The 22,146-nt window shown below is 50.8% G+C and overlaps 1 protein-coding gene and 2 non-coding genes across 7 annotated transcripts; 2 read left to right on the forward strand and 1 right to left on the reverse strand.

Moving 5' to 3' along the window:
- Nucleotides 1-611: 611 nt before the first annotated feature.
- TRNAI-AAU (transfer RNA isoleucine (anticodon AAU)) lies at nucleotides 612-685 on the forward strand. Its single transcript has one exon. It is a non-coding gene; the product is annotated as a tRNA-Ile (tRNA).
- Nucleotides 686-1,126: 441 nt separating this feature from the next.
- On the reverse strand, nucleotides 1,127-1,233 carry LOC115867407 (U6 spliceosomal RNA). Its single transcript, XR_004045116.1, has one exon. It is a non-coding gene; the product is annotated as a U6 spliceosomal RNA (small nuclear RNA).
- A 4,486-nt stretch (nucleotides 1,234-5,719) lies between these two features.
- On the forward strand, nucleotides 5,720-22,093 carry ZNF839 (zinc finger protein 839). Of its 5 annotated transcripts, none has more exons than XM_030883322.2 (8): nucleotides 5,720-6,109; nucleotides 10,985-11,869; nucleotides 14,354-14,527; nucleotides 16,682-16,774; nucleotides 17,467-17,607; nucleotides 19,586-19,726; nucleotides 19,883-20,012; nucleotides 20,815-22,093. In XM_030883322.2, the coding sequence occupies exons 1-8, from the start codon at nucleotides 5,813-5,815 to the stop codon at nucleotides 21,720-21,722; spliced, it is 2,769 nt and encodes a 922-aa protein (XP_030739182.1). In that variant the 5' UTR covers nucleotides 5,720-5,812; the 3' UTR covers nucleotides 21,723-22,093. The 5 variants fall into 5 exon arrangements, with proteins under 5 accessions (XP_030739182.1, XP_030739181.1, XP_030739183.1 ...); XM_030883321.2 differs by having other exon boundaries at nucleotides 5,721-6,109; nucleotides 14,354-14,587; XM_030883323.2 differs by lacking the exon at nucleotides 17,467-17,607 and having other exon boundaries at nucleotides 5,722-6,109; nucleotides 14,354-14,587.
- The last annotated feature ends 53 nt before the right edge of the window (nucleotides 22,094-22,146 follow it).

Here is a 22,146-nt window from a genome sequence, read left to right on the forward strand (position 1 = left end):
GGAGCCTGTGCTCCGCAACGGGAGAGGCCACAACAGTGGGAGGCCCGCGTACCGCAAAAAAAAAAAATCATATTCTTTTGAACAAGGTTGAATTGAATCATATATATATATATATAATTTTTTTAATGCACCGTACAGTGAAAAAAGATTGGCCAGAAGGATGCCAAGTCTCCAGTAGCCGTTGTTTCGGGGCGGTGGGGAATTCGGTGGTTCTTTTGTCCTTTCTCTGGTTTTCTGCATTTTCCAAGCTGTATTTAGCCTCGCCAAATGCTCTTGATACACGAAGTTTCCATGCTGCAAGGATTCTCAGAGATGAATAAAAATTGCACTGAGTTGCAGTATTGGAAAATCCTGCTCCCGAGTTAAGTTTTAAGATCAGCTTGCATTTCCCCTGCGAAAGCCTCCGATTCGCTGTAAGAAGTCACTTCCCTTCTCCTTAAAGGCCCCGGGTCTCAGTTGTTTCATCTGGCCAATGGGGATGACAACAGCCCTTCGCGGGAGCCGGCTGGGAGTCAGCACGGCTGACTCCGCCTAGAGGCGCTTGGCCAGCTCACGGCCTGGAGCAGGCGGAGAAATCTCATAGGTATGCCGGCGGCGCTGGTGCGCTCAGTGGCCGGTTAGCTCAGTTGGTTAGAGCGTGGTGCTAATAACGCCAAGGTCGCGGGTTCGATCCCCGTACGGGCCACAGGTGTCGGTTTCGTTTTCCCTCCGCCATGTTATGGGTTTGTTTTACAACTGTAACTGGCTTTGAAAAGTATGCCTTTTGAGTGCTATGAGCCGCGTGCAAACAGGAGGGAGTCGCGGAATCATTCTGGACTCGGCCCGGAAGTTGGGGCAGGCTGCCGGGTAGGGAGGGAGGGAGGGCAGGATCCCGCGCGGGCTCGGGCTTTGACTGGTTACCCGAAGTCCCCGCGCGTTGCAAGCCTGCAGCCCACTTTGGGTCTTTTTTTAGGATGCTCTCAGTTGCCACCGCCGGTTGCTACCTAATGCAGAGCTTCTGAGGGCCCTCGCGGGGAAACCTCAGTTTTCTGGAGTTCTTAAAATTGAAAATCCAGGGTTGGAATTCATTCATTCCACACATCTTTTTTTTTTTTTTTTTTTTTACTGTTGTTTTGTTTTTTGTTTTTTGAATATGGAACGCTTCAAGAATTTGAGTGTCATGCTTGCGCGAGGGCCATGCTAATCTTCTCTGTATCCTTCCTATTTTAGTATATGTGCTGCCAAAGAGAGCACCATTCCACACATGTTAATGGAGAGCCTTCTGCATGTCCAGCACCTAGTCTAGGCAGGGAGCAGTAAATGAGAGACACAAATTCCAACCCACATGGAGACAGTGACCAGCCAATGACTGCCATGTTTTTAGTGAGGCCCTTCTGGTTGTGGAAGTGTAAGCAGATTGGGCAGCAGGCGTGAGGAAGAGAACTGGGCATGGCTTTCTTGACATGAGAGAAGCCCTTTCAGGCCTAAGTCATTTTGTGATCTAAGCCTGGCCACAATGCTTGCCCTTGAACAGGTCTCAGTAACAACGATCTTAAGGGAACGAAAGAACAAACTGTTATTGGGCTAGAGAAGTAACAATACCAAAGATAATAAATCAGTTGTAAAGATTCCCAGTTCTGTTTCAGTGGTAAAGATTAGCCGGAAGCACTTTCTTGAGCTGTTTTGCAGAATTTAAACTTTCTTCACCAGATCTACTGGAACCTAAAGATTCATGATGTTGACCTTTTCTGACCCTCGTGATTTCAATCAACAACTCTGCCCCAATTCTAGGCAGAATTCTCCTCTGCTCAAGCCCCTTCATGAATATGCATATACCACCCAAGACCCTTCATGAATATACATATACCACCCAAGCCCCTTCCACAACTTTGCTGTTTGGATTGACACCGCTTTGAGAGAGCTCCCTGGTGTTCTCCATACTCTCTGCAAGTAATACATCCTTCCTTCTCTCAATTTTTGGCTTGGTTGTCTTTTGGCTCCACACCCACCAAGAGGCGAACCCAGTTTTTGGGTAACAGAAGCATCTGGAAACCTCTTGCTGCTTTTTTGTTTTTCAGAGAGCTCTAAGACTTCACGTTTCTTCTTCCCGGTTCTGCAGTGTGTAGCCAGAGGGGCAGCTGGATGAATTTCTCACTCATAGTCCAAGTCAGGCATTTTTAGTTTAACAAAGTCTAGCTTTTAAGGGTGAATGCAATATTATATGAGGGTCCAGCTGTAACCGAAAGTGGGGTCTGGCTGCTCGCTGCTCAAAAGCCAATAAAGAGGCAAGGTTGGTGGAGAGGAAAGTTTGCTTTATTTCAGATGCCGACGGTGAGGGGAGGGGTGTGGCGGGGAGTGAGGCTGGAGTCCTGTCCAAAGGCCAACTCCCCACCACTGACAGCCAGTGGGCAAGAGCTTTTATAGACAGAGGGAGGGGGCTACATGCAGAAACAGCACAGTCAGCTCTGACAGTCATCTTGAAATTTGTTGTGCGGTGCTCTGATAGCATCATCTTGATTGTTTTCAGTACAGTTAATCTTCAGTTCCAGGGTCGGTTTGTTCCCATTTCTTTGAGGCCGATTCTCGGAGTTGTGGCAGCTTATGTCATGGCTACGGTCTGGTCATCATGGAGTTACTTTCTTCCACCTGGTGGGGATTTCAGTACCTACAAGACAGCTCCCAGGATACGGCTCAGAATACTATGTATAGCCCTTGAGGAGGAACTAAATCTCCTTGACTTTGCTTTCTGACTAAATTATTATTGTTTTGTCCTGTTTGACTGTTTTCCTTTCTTCTGTATTTTCTCACTTCTCTGGTTACTCTCATTCTTTGGCTAAAGTTTTTCTACAGACAAAAGGCAGGTGGAGGACATGGCGGGGAAAGACCATACAGTCCTGCTCCATTTCACAACCATGCTTGAAAAATCTCCAGTGAGAACATCTACTAGATCATTCATTCTTTTTTTTCTTTTTCCCAAGCCCTGCAGCTTGCTCGATCTTAGTTCTCAGACGAGGGATTGAACCCCGCCCAGCAGTGAGAGCACCGAGTCCTAACCACTGGACCCTGAGGGCGCTGTTCTCAGCTTGTCATGGGGCCATGGGGGCAATCATTCATTCTTTTCTCAAATAGGTCTTAAGTTCTGACTTAAATCTGTAACGGCTCAAGGCTTAAAGCCACAGACCACAGGCTTAAAGCCGTTGGCAAGTGCTCAGTGTGTACTAAAAGTGCCCACTAAATGCCAGCTATGGGACCGTTGTTATTATGAACAGTTAGAAGGAGAACCTAGGGCTGCTGACCTCTAGAATAGACACCTGTACACTGGTTGCATTTCACACCTTGGATGTGTGTTACAGGCACCCTGTTAGATGCGGGGACCTTGCAGAGGAGGAGCCAGCCGAGGTTGCTGCCCTCAGAGCCCATACTTTCCTAAACAAGGGCTTGAAGGGGTCCAGAATACACCTCTGTGGCATAAAAATTATTTTGAGCAGAAGCCATTTGAGTTCCTGGAAAGCCTCATCTGCCTAAAGCAGAGCCTTCCAAAAGGACTCAGAGGAATTCAATTGTCATAAAACCCCAGGAAACAAGCAGGCAAGACTGACTTTTATCACTGGAGAGGAGAGGCTGGCATCACCTAAACAGGCATTGTCATAAAACTATCTTATCTCCCATCTACTCTAGGTAAGAGCCTATTTCTCTTTCCTAAGTTGTTTGTTGTCCGGTAAGTGCCCTCTCCACCCATCCCCTCCCCTGTTAAGATAATACTGTATAAGCCCCACATTCTAACTGCCTCTTGGAGTCACATTTTTCTGTGAATTCCTGTAGGTACATGAATAAAAATACATTATTAAAAATGGTCTTTTTTCTTGTTAATCTGTCTTTTGTCAGTTTAATTCACACTCCCCCAGAGACTGAACCTGAGAGGATAGAGGAAAAGTTTTTCCTCCCTTCCAGGCTCAGAAAGATAAATGGGATACTGTGTTCTAGATGAGGGGCACTTGGCTTAGGGATCAGAGAGGATCTTTCTGACATCTGAGGATGGAAGGATGACAAGATCTTTCTTTCAAAAGTTTAAAAAAAAAAGAAGAAAGAAAGAAAGGAAGGAAGGAAGAAAAGAAAAGAGAAAGACAGACAGAAAGAAAGAAAACAGAAGGAATAAGAAATTGAAACAGGGACTTCCCTGGTGGTCCAGGGGCTAAGACTCTGCGCTCCAAATGCAGGGGGCCCCCGGTTCGATCCCTGGTAGGGGAAATAGATCCCACTTGCTGCAACTTAAAGATCCCGCATGCCTCAAGGAAGATCCTGCACGCTGCAATAAAGATCCTAGATCCTGAGTGCCGCAACTAAGACCCGGCGCAGCCAAATACATAAATATTGAGGGGGAAAAAAAAAAGAAAGAAAGAAATTGAAACAAATTCCACAAATCTAATCTCCCCTCTGGCCAATCCTTAGTGAGGCCACTAATGATAGACACTGCAGGGAGCATAGCGAACGCAAGATTGACTATGATGACGATGCGATGGTGGTCCTGTGGAGAGAAAAATGATCAGCAAGTTCACTGGAAACTTCTCAGACACCAGCCTGGCCCCCAGCTGCCCCCACCATGAGCATCATGGCATTCATCATATCATACAGCAAATGCTGGTTTTGTCTTCCTTCTTCCAGCCTAGACTCTATACAGAGGGCAGCGATGATGACTCACCCAACAAGCTCTTAGTGTTTGTTGACCAATGGCTCTACTGCCCCCTTGAGACAGGTGCACGCACTAGCGGCTACAAGACACGCGGAATCAGGAGAGTAAAAGGAGGGGAGATTGGGAAAGGATGGGCCGAAGAAGTGGGGGCGGTAGAGCTGCGGACTGAGCTGTGAAGAGGGGTGGGGCTGTTCATTCGCTCGTTTGTTCATTCATTCATATTCGTCCATCATTCATTGCCTGAGCGTGCACCGCTGGACACTGAATGAGTAAAACTACACCCTCGAGGTGCGCCCCGCCTGGGTGAGTGGGTAGGAGGAGGGGGCCGGCATGGAAACAATTTCGGGGTTGGGGAGCACACTTGTTAAAAATGCACACTTTGAGGGACTTCCCTGGTGGCGCAGTGGTTAAGAATCCTCCTGCCAAGGCAGGGGACACGGGTTCCAGCTCTGGTCCGGGAAGATCCCACATGCCGCGGAGCAACTAAGCCCGTGCGCCACAACTACTGAGGCCGCGAACCACAACTACTGAAGTCCGTGCGCCTAGAGCTCGTGCTCTGCAACAAGAGAAGCCACCGCAATGAGAAGACCGCGCACGGCAACGAAGAATAGCCCCCCCACACACCACAACTAGAGAAAGCCTGCGTGCAGCAAAGAATACCCAACGCAGTCAAAAATAAATAAATAAAATAAAATAAATTTATAAAAAAAATTCACACTTTGAACCACCTCTCGGGTATATTAAATCGGAAGGTCTGGAGGTGGGGCCTAGGAGTCTACGTCCAGGCAGGGTCTTCACGTGACGTTGAGAACATTTGGCCAGGGTGATGTTAGGGCCGGGGCTCTGGAACCTCGAGGACCTTTGCCTGAGAGTTCCCGGACAGCTCCTGGAGGAGGTGATATGTGAACGATAGATACGTCTACGACAAGCCATAAGAAAATTCGGCCGGGTCCTGTTGTTGGTGAAGCGGTGGCAGAGCCGGGCCGGCTCAGGCCCCGCCTACCGATCTGCTCGGTCAGGTGCATTCGCCTTCCGAGGTGTCTTGGCCTGCGGGGCACTCGTAGCTGCCCCCCTTTCCCAGGTGACGCACATTTGAGCGGTCGGCGCTCAGTGACCGGGGTTCGAGTCCCCGCGTCGGCCGTTATGGCGGACGCGGAGCCTGAGGCTGAGGACGGCAGTGAGGATGGCGGCGGCGGCGGCGGCCGCCGGGCTCCCGCAGGCCAGAGAGGCAGCGCCGCGCGCGTGGCCCCGCTGGGCCCCGAGCAGCTGCGGCGGGTCCTGGAGCAGGTGACGAAGGCGCAGCCACCCGCGAAGCCGCCGCCGCCGCCCTTCGTGCTGCAGGACGCGGCGCGGCGGCTGCGGGACGCGGCCCAGCAGGCCGCCCTGCAGCGGGGCCCCGGGGCCGAGCCCCCGCGCCCGCGGCGCCTGCTACCGCCGCAGGTGAGGCGCCGGGAGGGACCTCCGGGGAAACTGAGGCCCGGAGTGGGACGAGGTCTCGCGGCGGGCAGGCCGGAGCCCGCCCCCGCGCTTCCCCCCTTAGGCCTTAGAGCTGCCCAGCCCGAGAGACCGGTGTCCGCCCGCGTTACAATTCAGGGCGTCCCCACACCCAGCTCCATGGGGACCGCAGGCCACCCGCACCTGTCACCGCCCCAGCGTTTTCAACTCCTCCCCCGCTCCGGGCTCTCGGAGCCTGTGCCCATGGCGGCCCCTGCCTGGGACCCAGCCCTGCTCAGGGCTCCCCCGTGCCGCCTGGCTCCTCTCCCAGGCCTTCGTCCGTTCATTCCGCCTCGATCACTCACGGTGTTCCGGGCCCTGCCCGAGGCGCAGCGTCGACCACAGCCCTGGAGGATGTGAGGCATGTTGTGGGCCTGACACGGGGGCTGCTGGAGAGTGAGCAGTCCTTAGGCTGACACCGGAGTGGAGACCAGAATGGGTTAGAAGGACATTAAGAGGAGAATTTTCCATGTGGAAGGTGCTGCAAGTGGCACGGGCGAGACTCGGGACAGAATTAAGTACATTACACTAACTTGGTGCAGGGCTTGTGGCAGTGCCTGTGTTTGTAACCCCAGTTACAAATGGCCCAGCACGTGCCCGACATTCGCTTAATGAATGAGACACGTGAAAGCACTCTGTATACTAGCCAACATCCCTTCTCAGCGGCGCTATTTTCCCGTCACACAGCTCTTGGCTGCTAGGGAAGCTGGATCTAGAACATGGTCTTCCGAGCCCAGAGGGTCCGGTGTAGCACCTGAAGCCTGAGGTCCTTCCCATTACGTGTAAAGGCATCCCCTTTCAGCACTGGGCTTGTAAAGGACAATGCTTCTCACTTCAAAATTGCCATAGATTTTTCTTCCACTAGAATAAATAGGTAGAGAATAGAATCAGCGATCTTCACGGGGTTTCACTTAACGGTTTTTTTTTTTTTTTTTTTTTTTGCGGTACGCGGGCCTCTCACTGTTGTGACCTCTACAGTTAGGAATACAGGCTCCGGACGCGCAGTCCTAGCGGCCATGGCTCACGGGCCCAGCCGCTCCGCGGCATGTGGGATCTTCCCGGACCAGGGCACGAACCCGTGTCCCTTGCATCGGCAGGCGGACTCTCAACCACTGCGCCACCAGGGAAGCCCCGGTTTTGTTTTTGACTGAGTGATTTTGACAGTTTAGGGTCATATCCAGTTGGTCATCAAGACTGGAAAGGTTGTCTCACTAAAGTTTGGGAAGACAAGTATGATCCTGCTCAAATGCCATACTTCTTAGAGGTGTGACCTTGGGTAACGCGACCTCTTTGGGCTTTAGTTTCCTTATTTGTGGGAGGTTTTGGCTTTCCAGCTCGTACTCTGCTGTTGAAACAGATGCCTCTCACATAAGCCCGGCACAGCAGGTCTGTGGAGTCAGAAGGGTGCCAGTGGCTCACTTGCTGGCCTCTGCTCCGTGCCTGGCACTGTGCTGAGCCGCTTGGTTCTCAGCAGCCACACAGAAGTGCTTTTATCAGCGTTTTACAGATGAAGAACTAGCTCAGAGGGGTTGAGTGATTTTTGCCCGGGGTCCCCTAGGTGTGGCTACTCTCCAGGGCCTGTTGAATGTGGCTACAGCTTTTTGGGTTTGGTAGCTTAGGAAAGAGTCCAAAAATGACGTATTCCAGAAAATGAAAGCAAACTTAGGTAGCATGATCGTGTTCGGTAGCTAATCTAGTTGGAATGCTATAAATTCTACCTGCATTCACGACGATGTAATTTTAAAGTCTGTTCAGCTAATATTCTTTGCCCGCGCGCCCCCCCCCACCCCAAGCTGTGCCATGGAGGCCACAAAGACAAATCCCATGTGTACCTTGCCCCTAGGGAGGTTATGATGTTATGAGGCAGGTAAAACATGACTCAGGATAACTTCTGATCAAGGCCAGAAAGCTAGAGGTACGATAAAGAACTAAATGCATTGAGAGAAAGGGAAAGGTTATTTCTGGCTGAGGGGGTCAGAAGAGGTGGCATTTGAACTAGATCTGCAGGGTGGGTCCAAGTTGAAAATACAGGAGAGGAGAGGCAGTGCTGGAGGTGGGGCAGGGTGTGCCTTTGGAGATCCCAGGCCTTGTGGTTCTCTGTCGGGGGTGGTGTGGATTAGAAGGCACAGACCAAGTGAACACACTCCCACAGGTCAGCCCCTATCCCTCCCATCCTTCCCGTTCCTGCCCCACAGAAACATTTCCAGTTTCCTACCACACGACGTGCCCTTTTTCATGCATCCCTGCGTTCACACGTTTTTCCTTACACCTAAAATATGTGTTCCATCTGGCAAAAATTCTACTCAGCTTTCAAGGCCCCCCGCGGAGGTCACCGCTTCTGGGAAGCCTACCAGGCCTGAACTGTTCCTGCCCCTCTTACTGCACCCGTTGCACCTTGGTGTTGCTTTCCTATCGGTGTTCCTTAGGAAACCTACTCTGCCTTCAGAATCATCAGTGGCGTTTTGAAAGTACAGATTTTGAGGCAGGATATCCTGAGTCAGCAAGTTTGTAGGTGACTGAGGTGGGGCAGGGGAAACACCCCCTCCGCAAGGGTGAGGCTGGGACTTAACTTTTGTTTGTGTATTGGCACCCAGAGATACTTAGTAAAACTCTGTTGAATGAAATAGACATATAACAAAGTATCAAGTATAGTACCCACTTGGTAAACTGGTCTGGAAAGCAGATGAAAGAATTAGACCACCTTGGCCACTTGTGGTAATTCTAAAACAATAGGATTTGGCCTGGGGGGTGGGGGGGTTCTGTCTGTCTTTAATGGCATTATCTGGTAATACCCCAAGAGCTTAGAGACACTTTCGAAGTGATTGGTAGTAAAGTGAAACAAATGTGATTCTTAAAAGATGTGCAAGTAAATCTAGTTGTCATTGGATTCACAGTAGCCCAGGACCAGCTCTGTACCCTTCCTCAAAAACCAATATGTTGACTTGTCTCTGCTGTTTGTAGTAAGTGTATAACATGCACTCAGACAGATACACCCCAGCTTGATTTCAAGGGTTTCCATTCTGTCCTGTGTGATATTTTTGTTGACCCTCTACTTGGTAGAGGGTTGAGTCCAAAGAGGGCCTGTTGGTGACCCCAAATTGGTGGCTCTCAACTGGGGGCAATTTTGCCCCGGGGGGGCGTTTGGCGCTGTCTGGAGACATTTTTGATTGTCACAGCTTGGGGAGTGCTACTGGCATCTGGTGGGTAGAGGCTGGGATGGTGCTCAACAGTGCATAGCACACCTGCCACGACACACTTACTGGTCCGAAATGTCAGTTGTGCTGCAGTTGAGAAAGGCGGCTCTGGGTGATGAGGTTTGTCTGTCTTTTCTCCCTGGAGAAAGATGCTCATTGTTTCTGCTTGGTGAGGGCAGGAGCCTTGTTTTGCTGCCCCTCCCCCGAGCCCATGACAGCATTTAGTCTCCGTAAAGCGCTGTGTCGGGCATCCGGTCACTGCTCAGTATTTGTGGAACCTTGTTGGCAGCATTCCTTCCCTTTGGTGGGTGTTTTGCTGTTACAGACAGTGCTGCCTTGAACCTCCCAGACATACATCTTTGTGCCTGTGCCAGTGTTTCTTCTGGGATCCAAGAAGCAGGATTGCTGGGGATCAAAAAGCACATGTGGGGCTTCCCTGGTGGCGCAGTGGTTGAGAGTCCGCTTGCTGATGCAGGGGACACGGGTTCGTGCCCTGGTCCTGGAGGATCCCACATGCCGCGGAGCAGCTGGGCCCGTGAGCCGTGGCCGCTGAGCCTGTGCGGCCGGAGCCTGTGCTCTGCAACGGGAGAGGCCACAGCAGTGAGAGGCCCGCGTATCGCAAAAAAAAAAAAAAAAAAAGCACATGCATTTAAAACTTCATTAGATGTCAAAAAAAAAAGTTGGTGAAGAAATGCAGCCCCGCTCCTAGGTGTGTGCCCTGGAGGAACTCACACGTGTATACACACACGTACATCACAGCGCAGAGCAGACCAGAGAGCGCAGGGTTGGTGACCACCTGTCCTCTGACAAGAGAACATTGATCTCATGCTGCAGAGCAAATGAACGCCTGAGAGCTGCACACCTCAATATGGATGAATTTCACAAACAAGATAGGGAGGAAAAAGCCCCAACAAGATACCGGAGATGATATTCACTTACCTATAGCTTAAAAACACATCAAAACAGAACTGCGTATCTTTAGGGATATCTACAAGTGTAATATAAAGAATGCATGCGAATGGTAAAGAGCAGATTCAGGACAGGGTGAAGAAAAAGGCATGCGGCTTGGGGGCACAGCAGAGGGCTTTCCCCGGGTAGCAATGTTGCATGTTGTAAGGTAGGTGGTAGCGACCTGAATACACAGTTCTTTATGGCATTTTTGGTTTCCGGAATTTCACTGAAAACTTTTGAAAAAGAGGCCACATGTTGAGTTGAGTCCAGTTTAGAGTACTAAGAACTCCAGGTTAACACACATATGGTAAAACTATAAAGAAGGATATTCATGAGCTCATTACTGGATCTTGACTGGTATTTTTTTTTTAAAGTGATGTAGAGTAGATGCTGTCAGAGGCCTTTCTGCAGGAGTGGTAAGGGCGTGAACGTTTTATTTTGTTATGTATATGCAAATGTTTCTGTAAGCACGAGGGGTGTGACGTAAAATGGATTACTGTGGACTGGGCAGAAGGGTTGAGAAGCACCACTGTAAACACTACAGATACATTATATAGACTCTTTTCTATGTAAGATGTATAAGTTAGAAAAAAATCTCAACAGTGGATTTAAGATGAGAGTAAAATTGTAGAAATGTTGGTAAGCATAGTCCTTCTTTTCTCTTTCTGTGTTTAAGCAATTGGAAGCCATCTGTGTCAAGGTTACATCTGGAGGGACGAAAGGTCAGGAAAAGCCGATGCCTGCACTGGCCACCATCCAGCCCAAGACAGCCAGGCCGAGCCAGCCGCTCGGGAGACACTGCAGCGCGCTGGGGCTCAGCGTCACCAGCTCGCAGCTGCTCGGGGCGCAGCCCCTCCTGAGCACCGGGCCACAGCCGCGTTTCCTGAGTCACTCACCTCAGCCTCCTGTTCAGGTGTTCGTCCAGAGGCCACTGCTCGCCCTCCGACCAGACCCTGTGAAGAGAGTCTTGGCCTCTGAGGCCCTGAGTGGACAAGGCACCACGTTGTCCCCTCTGTCAGCCTCTGACCCACCAGCAGGAACATCTGTTTCATCCAGTCCAGCAAATTTATTTATTTCCAACTCGCAAACAAAATGCACCAAGAAACTAAAAAAATCTTTAAAAGTGAAAACACGTTCTGGACGGATATCTCGACCTCCCAAGTATAAAGCTAAAGATTATAAATTCATAAAAACAGAGGATTTGGCCGGTGGGCACCCCTCAGACTCTGACGACTATTCAGAACTGAGCGTGGAGGAAGATGAAGACCACAGCGGAAGGCAGGCGCTCTTTGATTTATCGAGCTGCTCTCTGAGGCCCAAAACTTTTAAGTGTCAGACCTGTGAAAAGTCATATATAGGAAAGGGGGGGCTCGCCCGGCACTTTAAGCTGAATCCAGGCCATGGCCACCTGGAGCTTGAGACGTTGCTGTCTAAGAAAGCCAATGGGAGCATGATCCTGGGCCCCACGGAGGGCAGGACCACCAGCCTGGCATCCCGGGAGCTGTCCACGCCAGCGCTTCTAAGTGAGGAAGGGGCCTGCTCAGCACGGGGTGGCCTGCAGGTAACGTTTCTGTCTGGTGATAGCGTCCGGATTCCTGCCCATCCTTTTTTTTTTTTTTTTTTTAATCTTTTTTTGGCCATGCCGCACGGCATGTGGGATCTTAGTTCCCCGACCAGGGATCGAACCCACGCCCCCTGTATTGGCAGCATGGAGCCTTAACCACTGGACCGCCAGGGAAGTCCCCTGCCCATCATCCTTAAATTAACTTTACGTTGTCTGCACTGCTGCCAGATAATCGAGGAGAAGTGTGTCTTCCGTCCAGTGCCGACGGTTTACTGACGGGAACGCAGGCACCAGTCCTGTAGATCCGGTCAGTAAAACTAATCGCAACCACTCTCGGCTCATGCTGACATGACTGTGGGCCTGGGAAAGGTCCAAGTGGGGGGCGCCAGTCCACAGGGCTGCTGCCTGGGGCGTCCGCAGTAAGACGTCTGCTTGCCGTGTTCTCTCCTTGCTTTGCCCCTTCCGAAACTCAATCGGACAAAGCAGATACGAGTCACCATGAGTTTGCATCACCACGTCAACGTTTATTTACTGAAATTTTAACTTACCCAACATGTGTGGTGAGCATTTGTGTGCCATGTACAGTAGGTCAGTTATTTAAAAAACAGCAGGTGGATCACGTTAACAAGTGGCAGGCCTCTGTGGTCGCCCTCATCCCTCTTTGTCTTAAGCTTCCTTCCTTTTCCTTTGACTTGTGTTAGCTGTTGTTCGTTATTTGTAGTTTTCAGACATTAAATAGAGAACCCGGCGTTGGAATTGATGTGACTACTTGATGGGAGTTTGTGACTTTAGGGACCTGGAAGCTGTTGAAAATGCATGTTTGCCTGCTCGTGGCGACCTCATTCCCAGCAGCGGACAGGGTTCCTGCGGGAGGGCTGAGGCCGGCGGCTGCTTCCGCTTTCACATCCGCTCCTTGGGGCCTGAACAGACACCTCCTGGGCCCAGGAGATCTGTAGCGAGTGAGGCCTAGTGGTAGAACCATGGGACAGCCCTGTGTTAGGGCTCACAGGATTCATTGCCTCACCTTTGCAGCCTCAGTAATAACAGTAATAACAGTAATACCGTTCATTGCTCGCCTGCTTTGGGCAGGAGCATCACACACGTTTCCTCATCCTGTGAGAGCCCTAAAGGCACGGGCAGGAGTCCCTGCTGGAGACGAGGCGCATGGGGCTCAGAGGGGAGGACGGGCTCCCCGTCGAGGCACGCCTAGGACTCTGTCCAGGCTGGGGTTAGACCCAGGTCTTTTGACCTCAAAGCCTGCACTCTAGGCCCGGCTGCCTCTGCTAGGAGTTTCTACGCATCTCACAGCTGGCAAGAGCGCGACTTTTGAGAGACCTCTAACTTTTCTTAAGTTGTAGTAGGACCGGCATGACCATGTAGTTTGTCACCCAAACCCGGACATTCTGAGAATGAAAGGGGCACTATTAATCATTCCAAGGGACAGCAGGCACAGCCAGGACTGCCTCAGACAAACTGGAGGAACAGGTCGGCTGGCACTTCCATTTCCTTCAGTAATGAAATCTTACACCACAGCAAAAGCAGCTTTTGGATATCTGACTTCTGGAATTGAGGCACCTAGCCTTGCTCCAGACGGCTTTGAGGCCGTGGGGTCCCAGAGCGGCTCCCTCCAGCCAGAACTATGTCTCGTCTCCTCTTCTGAGTCGGCCGTGGATGGCCACGTGGTGCTTAGCCACAGGCGGACCTGGCGTTCCTCCTGAGGCTCCATTTTAATGAAGATTTGGAGGGAAAATTCTTTAAGAGGACACACTTTGTGCTACCTTTCCTTGTATTTAACCTTCCACCAGTCCTGGGAGATGTAGGTGTATTATTCCTATTTTCAGAGGAGGAGGGAATTGGCACAGAATGAGGAAATAGCTAGATAGTGTTAGATCCCGATTCTTTTCACAAAGCTGTGCAAATCCATGGAGACAGAAAGTAGATTAGTGGCTGCTGGGTCTGGGGGGAGGGAGGAATGTGTGATAATGTGTAGGGTTTCTTTGGGGGATGATGAAACTGTTTTGGGATTAGATAGTGGTGATGGTTACACAACCTTGTGAATATCCTAAAATCCACCTAATTGTATATTTCCAAAGGATGAACTTTATGGTATTTGAAATATATCCAATAAAAAATAATTTAAAAAATCTAAAAATCATGGGTAAATTATGAATTAACAAAATTCAGGTCAATTTTTAAGATGGTAGTGACATCAGAAAAGTCTTTTGTTTCATTTTGGGCAACACCCCAGGGTTAGGGTTTGTCAGCCCTGACCTGCAGGGTAGTATTCCTCTGGTGTCTTAAAGGGATACGTGGTTTACCTGTAAGATGCATTGATTATAGTTTATGTGTCTTAATTATGCAAAGAAGAAGAATTTAGCAAGTTCCTTGCTTTTGACTTGACGTTTTTCTGCTTTAAGGTTTTCATCATGGTGTATAAAGCATGATTATTTTATTTTTGTTTGGGTGTGCAACCCTATCTAGAATGGTCAGTCTGTAGACGTTGAAGAGGCGCTGGTGTCTGAACCAAAAAATGGAAGTTTTTCAGCCCTTTTGGGATCAGAGAGACACCCCGGACCTAGAAGAAGCGGCTACTCCGTGGCCCTCCCAGAGCCCAGCGCAGCCGTCCTGGAGCAGAGTGGAGCGGTTGGCCCGCAGGTGGGCGTTGGGGCAGCGTGTGCACAGGGCCCGGCAAGGAGCAGAGCCAGGCTCCTGGAGGTGCGTCGCTCTTAGAACCCTGTTCTTGAAACCTGTGTCTCTGGCATGGTACGTGGCAGTTCACTATTAGGTTTCTGAATTTAGAAGTAAAATACCCAGTTTAGGTCAACTAAGCAGTTCACCTGATGTGTAATTAGACGAAGTGTGTAATAAATTCAAAGACAGCATTATCTGAAATAACTCCTAGGTGTACCTGTTTGAAATGACCAGAGGGCCTTAAATATAGAGCGGCTTGCCTTTTTCAGTTTTAGAATAATTATAAGCTGTGTTTTCATGGAAGCAGTTTAGAAAACAACAGAAATGGTTTTCTATCTTTTTGTAAAACGTTTCAAGGTATAAAAGCATGTTTCAGGTTTTGAACTCTAGAATCTCCATTCCACCCCCTTGAAAGTAAGTTTATCGAATTTAGTTGGATTGGCTTAGAAAAGCGGAAACCCAAACTTACCCGAATTGTCTTTGACTAGGATGTATTTATTTGCCTGCTAATGGCTGGATGAGTATCTTAAAGAAAAGAAGTGAAAAACAGCAAGAGAGAGCACGAGATAGTTAGTGAGACAACTGGCCCCAGAAGGAGTGGCTTGCTGGCAGCAGCCCCGCCTCCCAGCTCCGACCACGGGCTTCCCGCAGGCACCGCAGCGGCGCAGCTGCTGTGCCTCGTTTCACTGAGTCCCTGACCATAGTAGCTCCACTTAGGTGAGAAACCTGAACCTCACAGGGGCTGTTAACTTGTACCAGGTCCCCCCGCAGGTCGGTGGCGGATCCAGAATTTGGATCTGAGACCAGTGAGGTGACCCTAACACGTCACCTTGACTGGCAGTGCCACACCTCTCATACTGAGAGTCGAGGACTGCTCCGAACAGCACCGCTCTTGATCTTACAGATGGGAGTCTCCCCAGAAACGGGCATTCATTTATACAGGAACTGGGTGTCCGTCCAGTAACGGGCCCTGTCCTGGCTGGGCGGGAACGCTGTGCAAGGGGAGAGCTGGCGGCCAGAGCAGTCAGCGGCAGCACGGCCAGGTGCGCGTGGCTGGGAAGCGGGGAACTAGGAGGTGCCCTCTCTGCTGCTGTGATGCGCGTCCTGGACGTCCGGACGTGGGCCAGACCGCAGAGGGGCCATGCCCCACACGCCCACCTTCTCACGCCTCCTGAGTGCTGGAAACCAGCTGGTCGTTTTGCTCTAGGGCTCTTGAAAGTCACGATTAGACATTTTTATCTTGCAAATGAAAAGGTTTTCCTTTTGCTTTTTGACTGTTTTATGACCATCTGTGGCTTCCTTGGAACCCCTGCCAGTTTGCAGCTCCCAATTGATGGCCCTTCCTAAGCCCTGAGCCCGTGACCTCCCTGAGCCTTGTATGACTGTTTCTAGGAAGTGTCGGTTTCGCCCTGACATTCTTGCCTCCCTGGGTGATCTCACTCATCCTCCTGGTTTCTCAAACCACCTTCCATCTGCTGACTCTCACACCTGTACTCTGTCCAGACCGCTCCCGAGCTTCAGAGCTGATTTCAGGCACCCCCACCTGCTGTCCTGTAGAGCCCTCCACATCCTGCCGGAGCCCACAGGCTGGCTTCCTGCCCCACCCCCTATTATCAGGGGGCTGCCTGGGTGCTCAGCTGGGTGCCCAGAGGCACCCATGACTCCTCTTTTCCCCCTTCACTCACCCCTCCCCCATCCTGAGGACTGAGGATGGTGCCCTCCCTGCATCCTCTCCCCCCCCCCACCTTGGGTCCTAGTCTCCTCGTCTGTCCTGCCTGTACATGTGCTTTGGTGGTGGTCTCCTGGCGGAGGGTGAGCCCTGGAGAGCAGGAAGCACATTTCCCCACCGCTGTGTCCTTCTCCAGGGCCTGGCGCCCACCACTCGTTCAGTGCTGTCGCGCGGGAGCCAGACTCTGAACCCACCGTTGACCACGGGGCTTTGTCAGCGGGTGAGCAAGTGCGATGCTTAACAAGGCAGAACGTTTACAGTTGAGAGGCGCGTAATCACTGAGAATTTAGGGAACTTTCTGCCTTCTGTGTTCTTTGCTACAACAACTCGTTGGCTGCTGGGAAATTCTTTCCATACTGTCAAAGATGTCAAACGCTTTCTTCTGGTAGTTTCTCCACCAGTGTGACCGGGAGGATCTAGTGGAGTTGGCTCTGCCTCTGCTGGCTCAGGTCGTGACCGTGTCTGAATTTCTTCTGATGAAGGTGAGTCTCCTTAGTGTTTCTAAGTGATTGAGGGGATGATTTGAAGTTATTTAGAAAGGCATCCTTCATATTTACTTAGAAGGAGCCAGGCCCTTGGAAATCCTCTCCCTGCCCCAGGACAGAGCTAAAGTGAGCCTGCCGGTCCTGCCTGGATGCCCAGCACACGGCTCTCAGGCAGGCCGCTCGTGGACCCGTGACTGTTTTCACTTTGTGTGGGAGGAGCGACAGTCACCTTTCTCCTGGCTCCCACCCACCTGCCAGCCTCCTCCACTGCAGCTCTGCCCCCGATAAGCCCGCTCTGAGATGCGGCCTCACCACCGGCACCCACGCTCCCCGAGGCGCCCCGCGGAGCAGAGGCCTGGCCCTCCCTGGCCTGCAGGCCCTGGACTGTGCCCATTTTCGTCCTCAGGGCCTCTCTGCCTTCCCATACCGCTCCCCTGGCCACCATCCTCTTGTGGCCCTCATCTGGGCTGGTTTGTTTCCTGGGCCGCTTCTCCCAGGCCCGTTCTGGTGCCCTGCCGAGCACAGTGCTGGGCACATAGGCTCTCGCTGGGGAGCGAAGGCAGTGCCTGTGTTCATGGCTGCTGAGGGCTGAGGAGCTTGAGTCCTTCCTCTTTCAGATTTCTCTCTGTATTTTCCATTTCATTGCCTCGGGTTTAAACATTTTTTTTGTCATCTTTATCTTCACTAAGGTTGAAAAAGGTCATCTAGCAAAACCTTTCTTCCCAGCTGTGTACAAGGAATTTGAAGAGTTGCATAAAATGGTTAAGAAAATGTGTCAAGATTACCTCCATAGCTCTGGTCCCTGTTCTCTGGAAATAAACAACAGTAAGGTAACAAGCTCACAAGAGAGACTCGCTCTTATAGCCAAAAGAAGGCTGTCCATTAAAAAGGAGGATGTTTATTTTAGTAGTGACATCTTCCCAGTCAGCTTCTTCTAGCTTTTTCTACTGTCAAGTGCAGGTTTTTTTTCTTCATGTAAAAGTGATACATGCTTTTTTCAGAAAACTCGGAAATGCAGATAAGCTAAAAGAAAATTGCAAACACCCATAATCCTCCCACTCACCGATGATCACAGTGAATAGACTGTGTCTTTCTTCAGTGTGTAGGTGTTTGCAAAGGGCTGAGTTACACAGGGACCAGTAGTTATTTTTTGCAGTTGTGTCGACAGAATTCTCATTTCAGTGTCATTGCCTTTAGCTCTATTGGGTCCTTGACCAAAAGATGTCATGAGCTGATGAGGATTTACTTGTCTCGGATCAAACCCTTTGCTGGGCAGAGTGTGGCCCGTGGTCAGGTCACCAGGGGCCTCTCACTGTGTCCAGCACGGAGACTCAGGTCTGTGCCTCCACTGAGCAGCTCACTGACTCCCGGCAAGTCCCTGCACCCTCCACCCCTCTGCCAAAGGGCAGCACTGAGCTCACGGGCTTTTCCGGCTCTCACGTGCCGGGGCTGTGATAGTCTGGTTTCGCCAGACTGTTGAACAACACGGATGGGCTTGGAGGGCATTATGCTGAGGGAGGTAAGTCAGAGGAAGACAAATGCGGTATAGCATCAATTATATGCGGGATCTAAGAAACACAACCAGCTAGTGAATACAGGTACGTAAGCACGTAGGTCAGAAGGCAAATAAGTGGTGTCGGGTTTACTAAAAAATCACTCACACAACAATGAAGACTGCTTAGGCCATGTTGGCTTCGACTGCCCCTGACATGTGATTGCACTGACGACGGAGCTGCCTGTCTGTGATTGGAAAGGTGAGTGTTTTCTCAGTACAGAGCAGTTAGTTGCTTCTGTAGCAAGAAGTCTTAATCTACACTGTAATATAATACATGGGTTTTTTGGGTTTTGTTTTTTGTTTTTTTTTTTGGCCATGATCATTAGTTTTATACAAATTCAATATTTAATATAACCTAATAAACTCTTGTGTTTTATTTTCTTAAATCGTACATTTTTAAAATGCAGTGGATTCTTTGCTAGGCCTCCCATAGATGCCCCAGTTGGCAGTGGTCACCTACCTGTTTGTAAACTGTCGGTTAAGCCGGTGTGGGTACCATCCTTACGGAGCAGACAGGACGTGCACGAACGCTGTGCACGCTCACCGGGACCCTTTGTGGGCAGTTCGGGATGTGACGCAGCCTCTTTGGAGCGAACACAGTGGCTTTGTTGGCAGGGGACACTGTCAGGTTGTTGGGCACTAAGCTTGCCGACCCCTGTTCTCTAGCTTAACCTTGACCTGCTGCCCTTCCTTCCTTCCCCACCCCTTGCCTGCTCTGTGGTGTTCTCTTTATGCTGTCCAGGTATCAGTGATGATAGCTGTTGGTTATTACCTTAACATCCAGTGCTTTACGTAGGTTTTGCATAGGGAGTCTAATCTAATCTTTACAAAGTCCCTTCAGGGCAACTGTGGTCTCCCTCATAAGATAAGGAGACTTAGCAGGTAGGTGGTTTCCAAGGTCACCCAGGTTCTGAGCAGAGGTGCTGGGGTCCAGCTCTGGCTCTCAAACCCACATCCTTTCCACCAACTGGTAAAGGAGATCTGGTCCCAGAATAGGCAGGATTATCTTTCTGAAGATACCAGTGAGAATTCAGCAAAGGAGGAATAATGGGCAAGAAAGTTACCATGGTGTCAGACTAACATTATGAAGCTTGTGACGACAATTTATCTTCATTTTTCCCACTGTTTAGGTGGTACCTTGCTGTACAAAGGGACTTCATAGATTTAAACTCAGCCCTTTGTTCTTAAGTGTTGACACGATTCCGAATCTTGTGTTTTGAGTGGAGCGTCTCTATGGGCCCCTTTCTGCTCAGGTTGCCGAGTCCTTAGGAATCACAGAAGAATTCCTGAGGAAAAAAGAAATACACACGGACTGCACTCCTCCCAAGCGCAGCAGCCGAGAGGACCACCCGGAGGACCTGGAGGGCGCTGGCCCGCAGAAGAGGGAGAATGAGGTGGGCGTGGCCGTGAGGGGCGCCCGGCTACTGTCTGCTCCACATTGCACTGTTGGGGCTGGATCTCTTCAACTCACAACACTGTTTTCCAGGAAGAAAAGGTGCAAGGTGGCCTGTTTCTCCCTAGTCTTAGCTGGTTGCATCTTCTCTTCCTAGACCGCAGAGGACAGGCTGGCTTCGGTGAAAAGGACCAGAAGAGAAACTGTGCCCCAGGACACCACAGAGTATTCTGCCGACGGTGGAGGCCTGCAGAGGCTGGCCTCGTGTGCCCCAGCTGCCAGTGCGGGTAAAACACTCTTTGCGGGGTGCACCCTGGGGCTCAGAGGCCTGCTGCTTGGGTGGGTGCCCCTATGGCCACATCTCAGAGAACCCTCTGGTTTCTCAAGAGTTTTACCCCAACCTCCCAGTGTACTGTGGTTCCATGTTTATTCCCCATGAGTCCTGGGGTCTTTGGGCTTTTCTTGGGTGCTTTCTTGAAACGAAGACCTGCCTCGTGGTACTGAGTCGGTTGTACCTGGCGGGGGTCCCAAGAAGTTAGGCAGACCTGAGACCAGGGACAGGTCCCAAGGACACACCAAGTCCACGGCTTGGCTTTCGTGAGACTTGGCTCTAAGTGCCAGCTGAGAGTTAACGTTCGAAAATGGGACGTGTTCCGGCTTTATTTCGCCAGAACTGATCAATGAGACAGCTCGAATGTACGGCAGGCATGCTGAGAATGGTTATACAACTTTCTAAAATCTCATCAGGGCCGCCTGATACCTCGCCTGATCCTAAAGTCTCTAATTTAAAGAGGCATTCTCCCTTCTAGAACTTATTACTTAATTCTTCCGGAGGGGAGGGCAGATTTATTCATTGAGAACCATGAAAACCCTCTGGCACCTGCTTGGAACACAGCTCCTCTCCCCTAACTAGTCTGAGTTTCCTCTTTTAATTTCATCCATTCTTGGAAGCTACCAAGTAACAAGGAGGGTTTATGTTTTCATTTTTTGGGCAAGAAAATTACTTTGGACTAGCTTGTTTTGCATAGTGAGTACAGTGACCGGCCATAGCAGTACACAAATGATTGTCTGTTTTTCCCAACTGTTTAGGTTTTGCCCCTGGAGTGAATGGGGGAGCGTCTCACCTACCTGAAGAAAGTCCCACGATGCCGGTTTCTGAGCTCGACAGCAGCACAGCACAGGCAGGCCCGCAGCTGAAAGCATTTGCTGACTCAGCCGCTGGGAGTGGGTCTGCAGACCCTGCTCTCTTGTTTCGAGAAGCCCGTGGGCTGGGGGTTTATACTCAGTTAGGAGAACCAGGGTCTCTGGCCCAAGACCAGGTGGCAGCGTCCTCTGGGGAGAAGGCCCAGGAACACTCGTCAGAACAGGATGCTGGGGACGGCCAGGGAAGCCGGGCTCTCTGCGGCACCTCGATGGCCCTGCTGCCTGGCCGGCCTGGAAATGCAGAGGCGGGAAGCCTCCGCGAGGTGCGCGGCTCCCACCTGAGCAGCCCGCGGTCCGGCCCCGGCGAGGTCCTGCTTCTGGAGGCCGCGGCCCCGCCGCAGGAGAAAGCATGGTCCGTGGACGTCGTGCCAGCTGGCTATGCCTACGGCACCACGTCTGAGCCGGGGCCTCAACCCAGCCAGGGTGGATTGCTGGGTCCTGAAGGGGGCCTCACAGGCCACGCGGGGGACTTGGACCCGTCGCCCTGCGGGACCGAGACACATGCTGACCGGAGGGAGCTGGAGGGCATCACTGCCGTCAGGGAAGCCATGGCTTTCGAAAATGCCAGTGGGGGTCCCACGTTGCCATCCCAGCGACAGGAGCAGATATTTATCCAGACTTCTGATGGGCGTATCTTGTCCCATCCAGGCTCCATAGTGTCTGGGGAGGGGGACATTGTCATAGTGACCGACACAGAGGGGCCTGCCCTGCAGCCGGGGCCCCCGGAAGGAGTTCCTCTGGAAACCATGGAGACGGAGCCCTCTCATGAAATGGAGGCAGAACCGCAGTCCTAGATTTGTATGTATTTTACCTGGAGGTCTACTTCAAGGAATGTTTATTTTTCTAATGTGAATACTGACACAAGTGAACATTTTATTTATAAAGAATAATGTCTTTCTACCCCACTGTCTACCTTTTTCTACATCTTTCTCATTGTAATAATGGCAGATACGTTACCTGATAACAAATTCCCGATACATCTAACTGGTAGGAGCTTTTGACCACTATTGCAGTTAATACCACTACACTGTTTCTTGAATCTCCCCTGCTCCCCAGTTCCAAAAAACTACGCCCCCTTTCTCTTCGGTGATATGCTGCTCTTTCACCAGACTTGGTCCATACTAGAAGCTTCTTTTGGGCTCAATAAAAAAATATGTAAGCTTGCCATCTGGGCAGCATTTTATTGGGAAGTAGGAAAGAAAGTTGTTTCTACTGACA

Source organism: Globicephala melas, chromosome 2, assembly GCF_963455315.2.
Source record: "Globicephala melas chromosome 2, mGloMel1.2, whole genome shotgun sequence".
NCBI classification, from domain to species: domain Eukaryota; kingdom Metazoa; phylum Chordata; class Mammalia; order Artiodactyla; family Delphinidae; genus Globicephala; species Globicephala melas.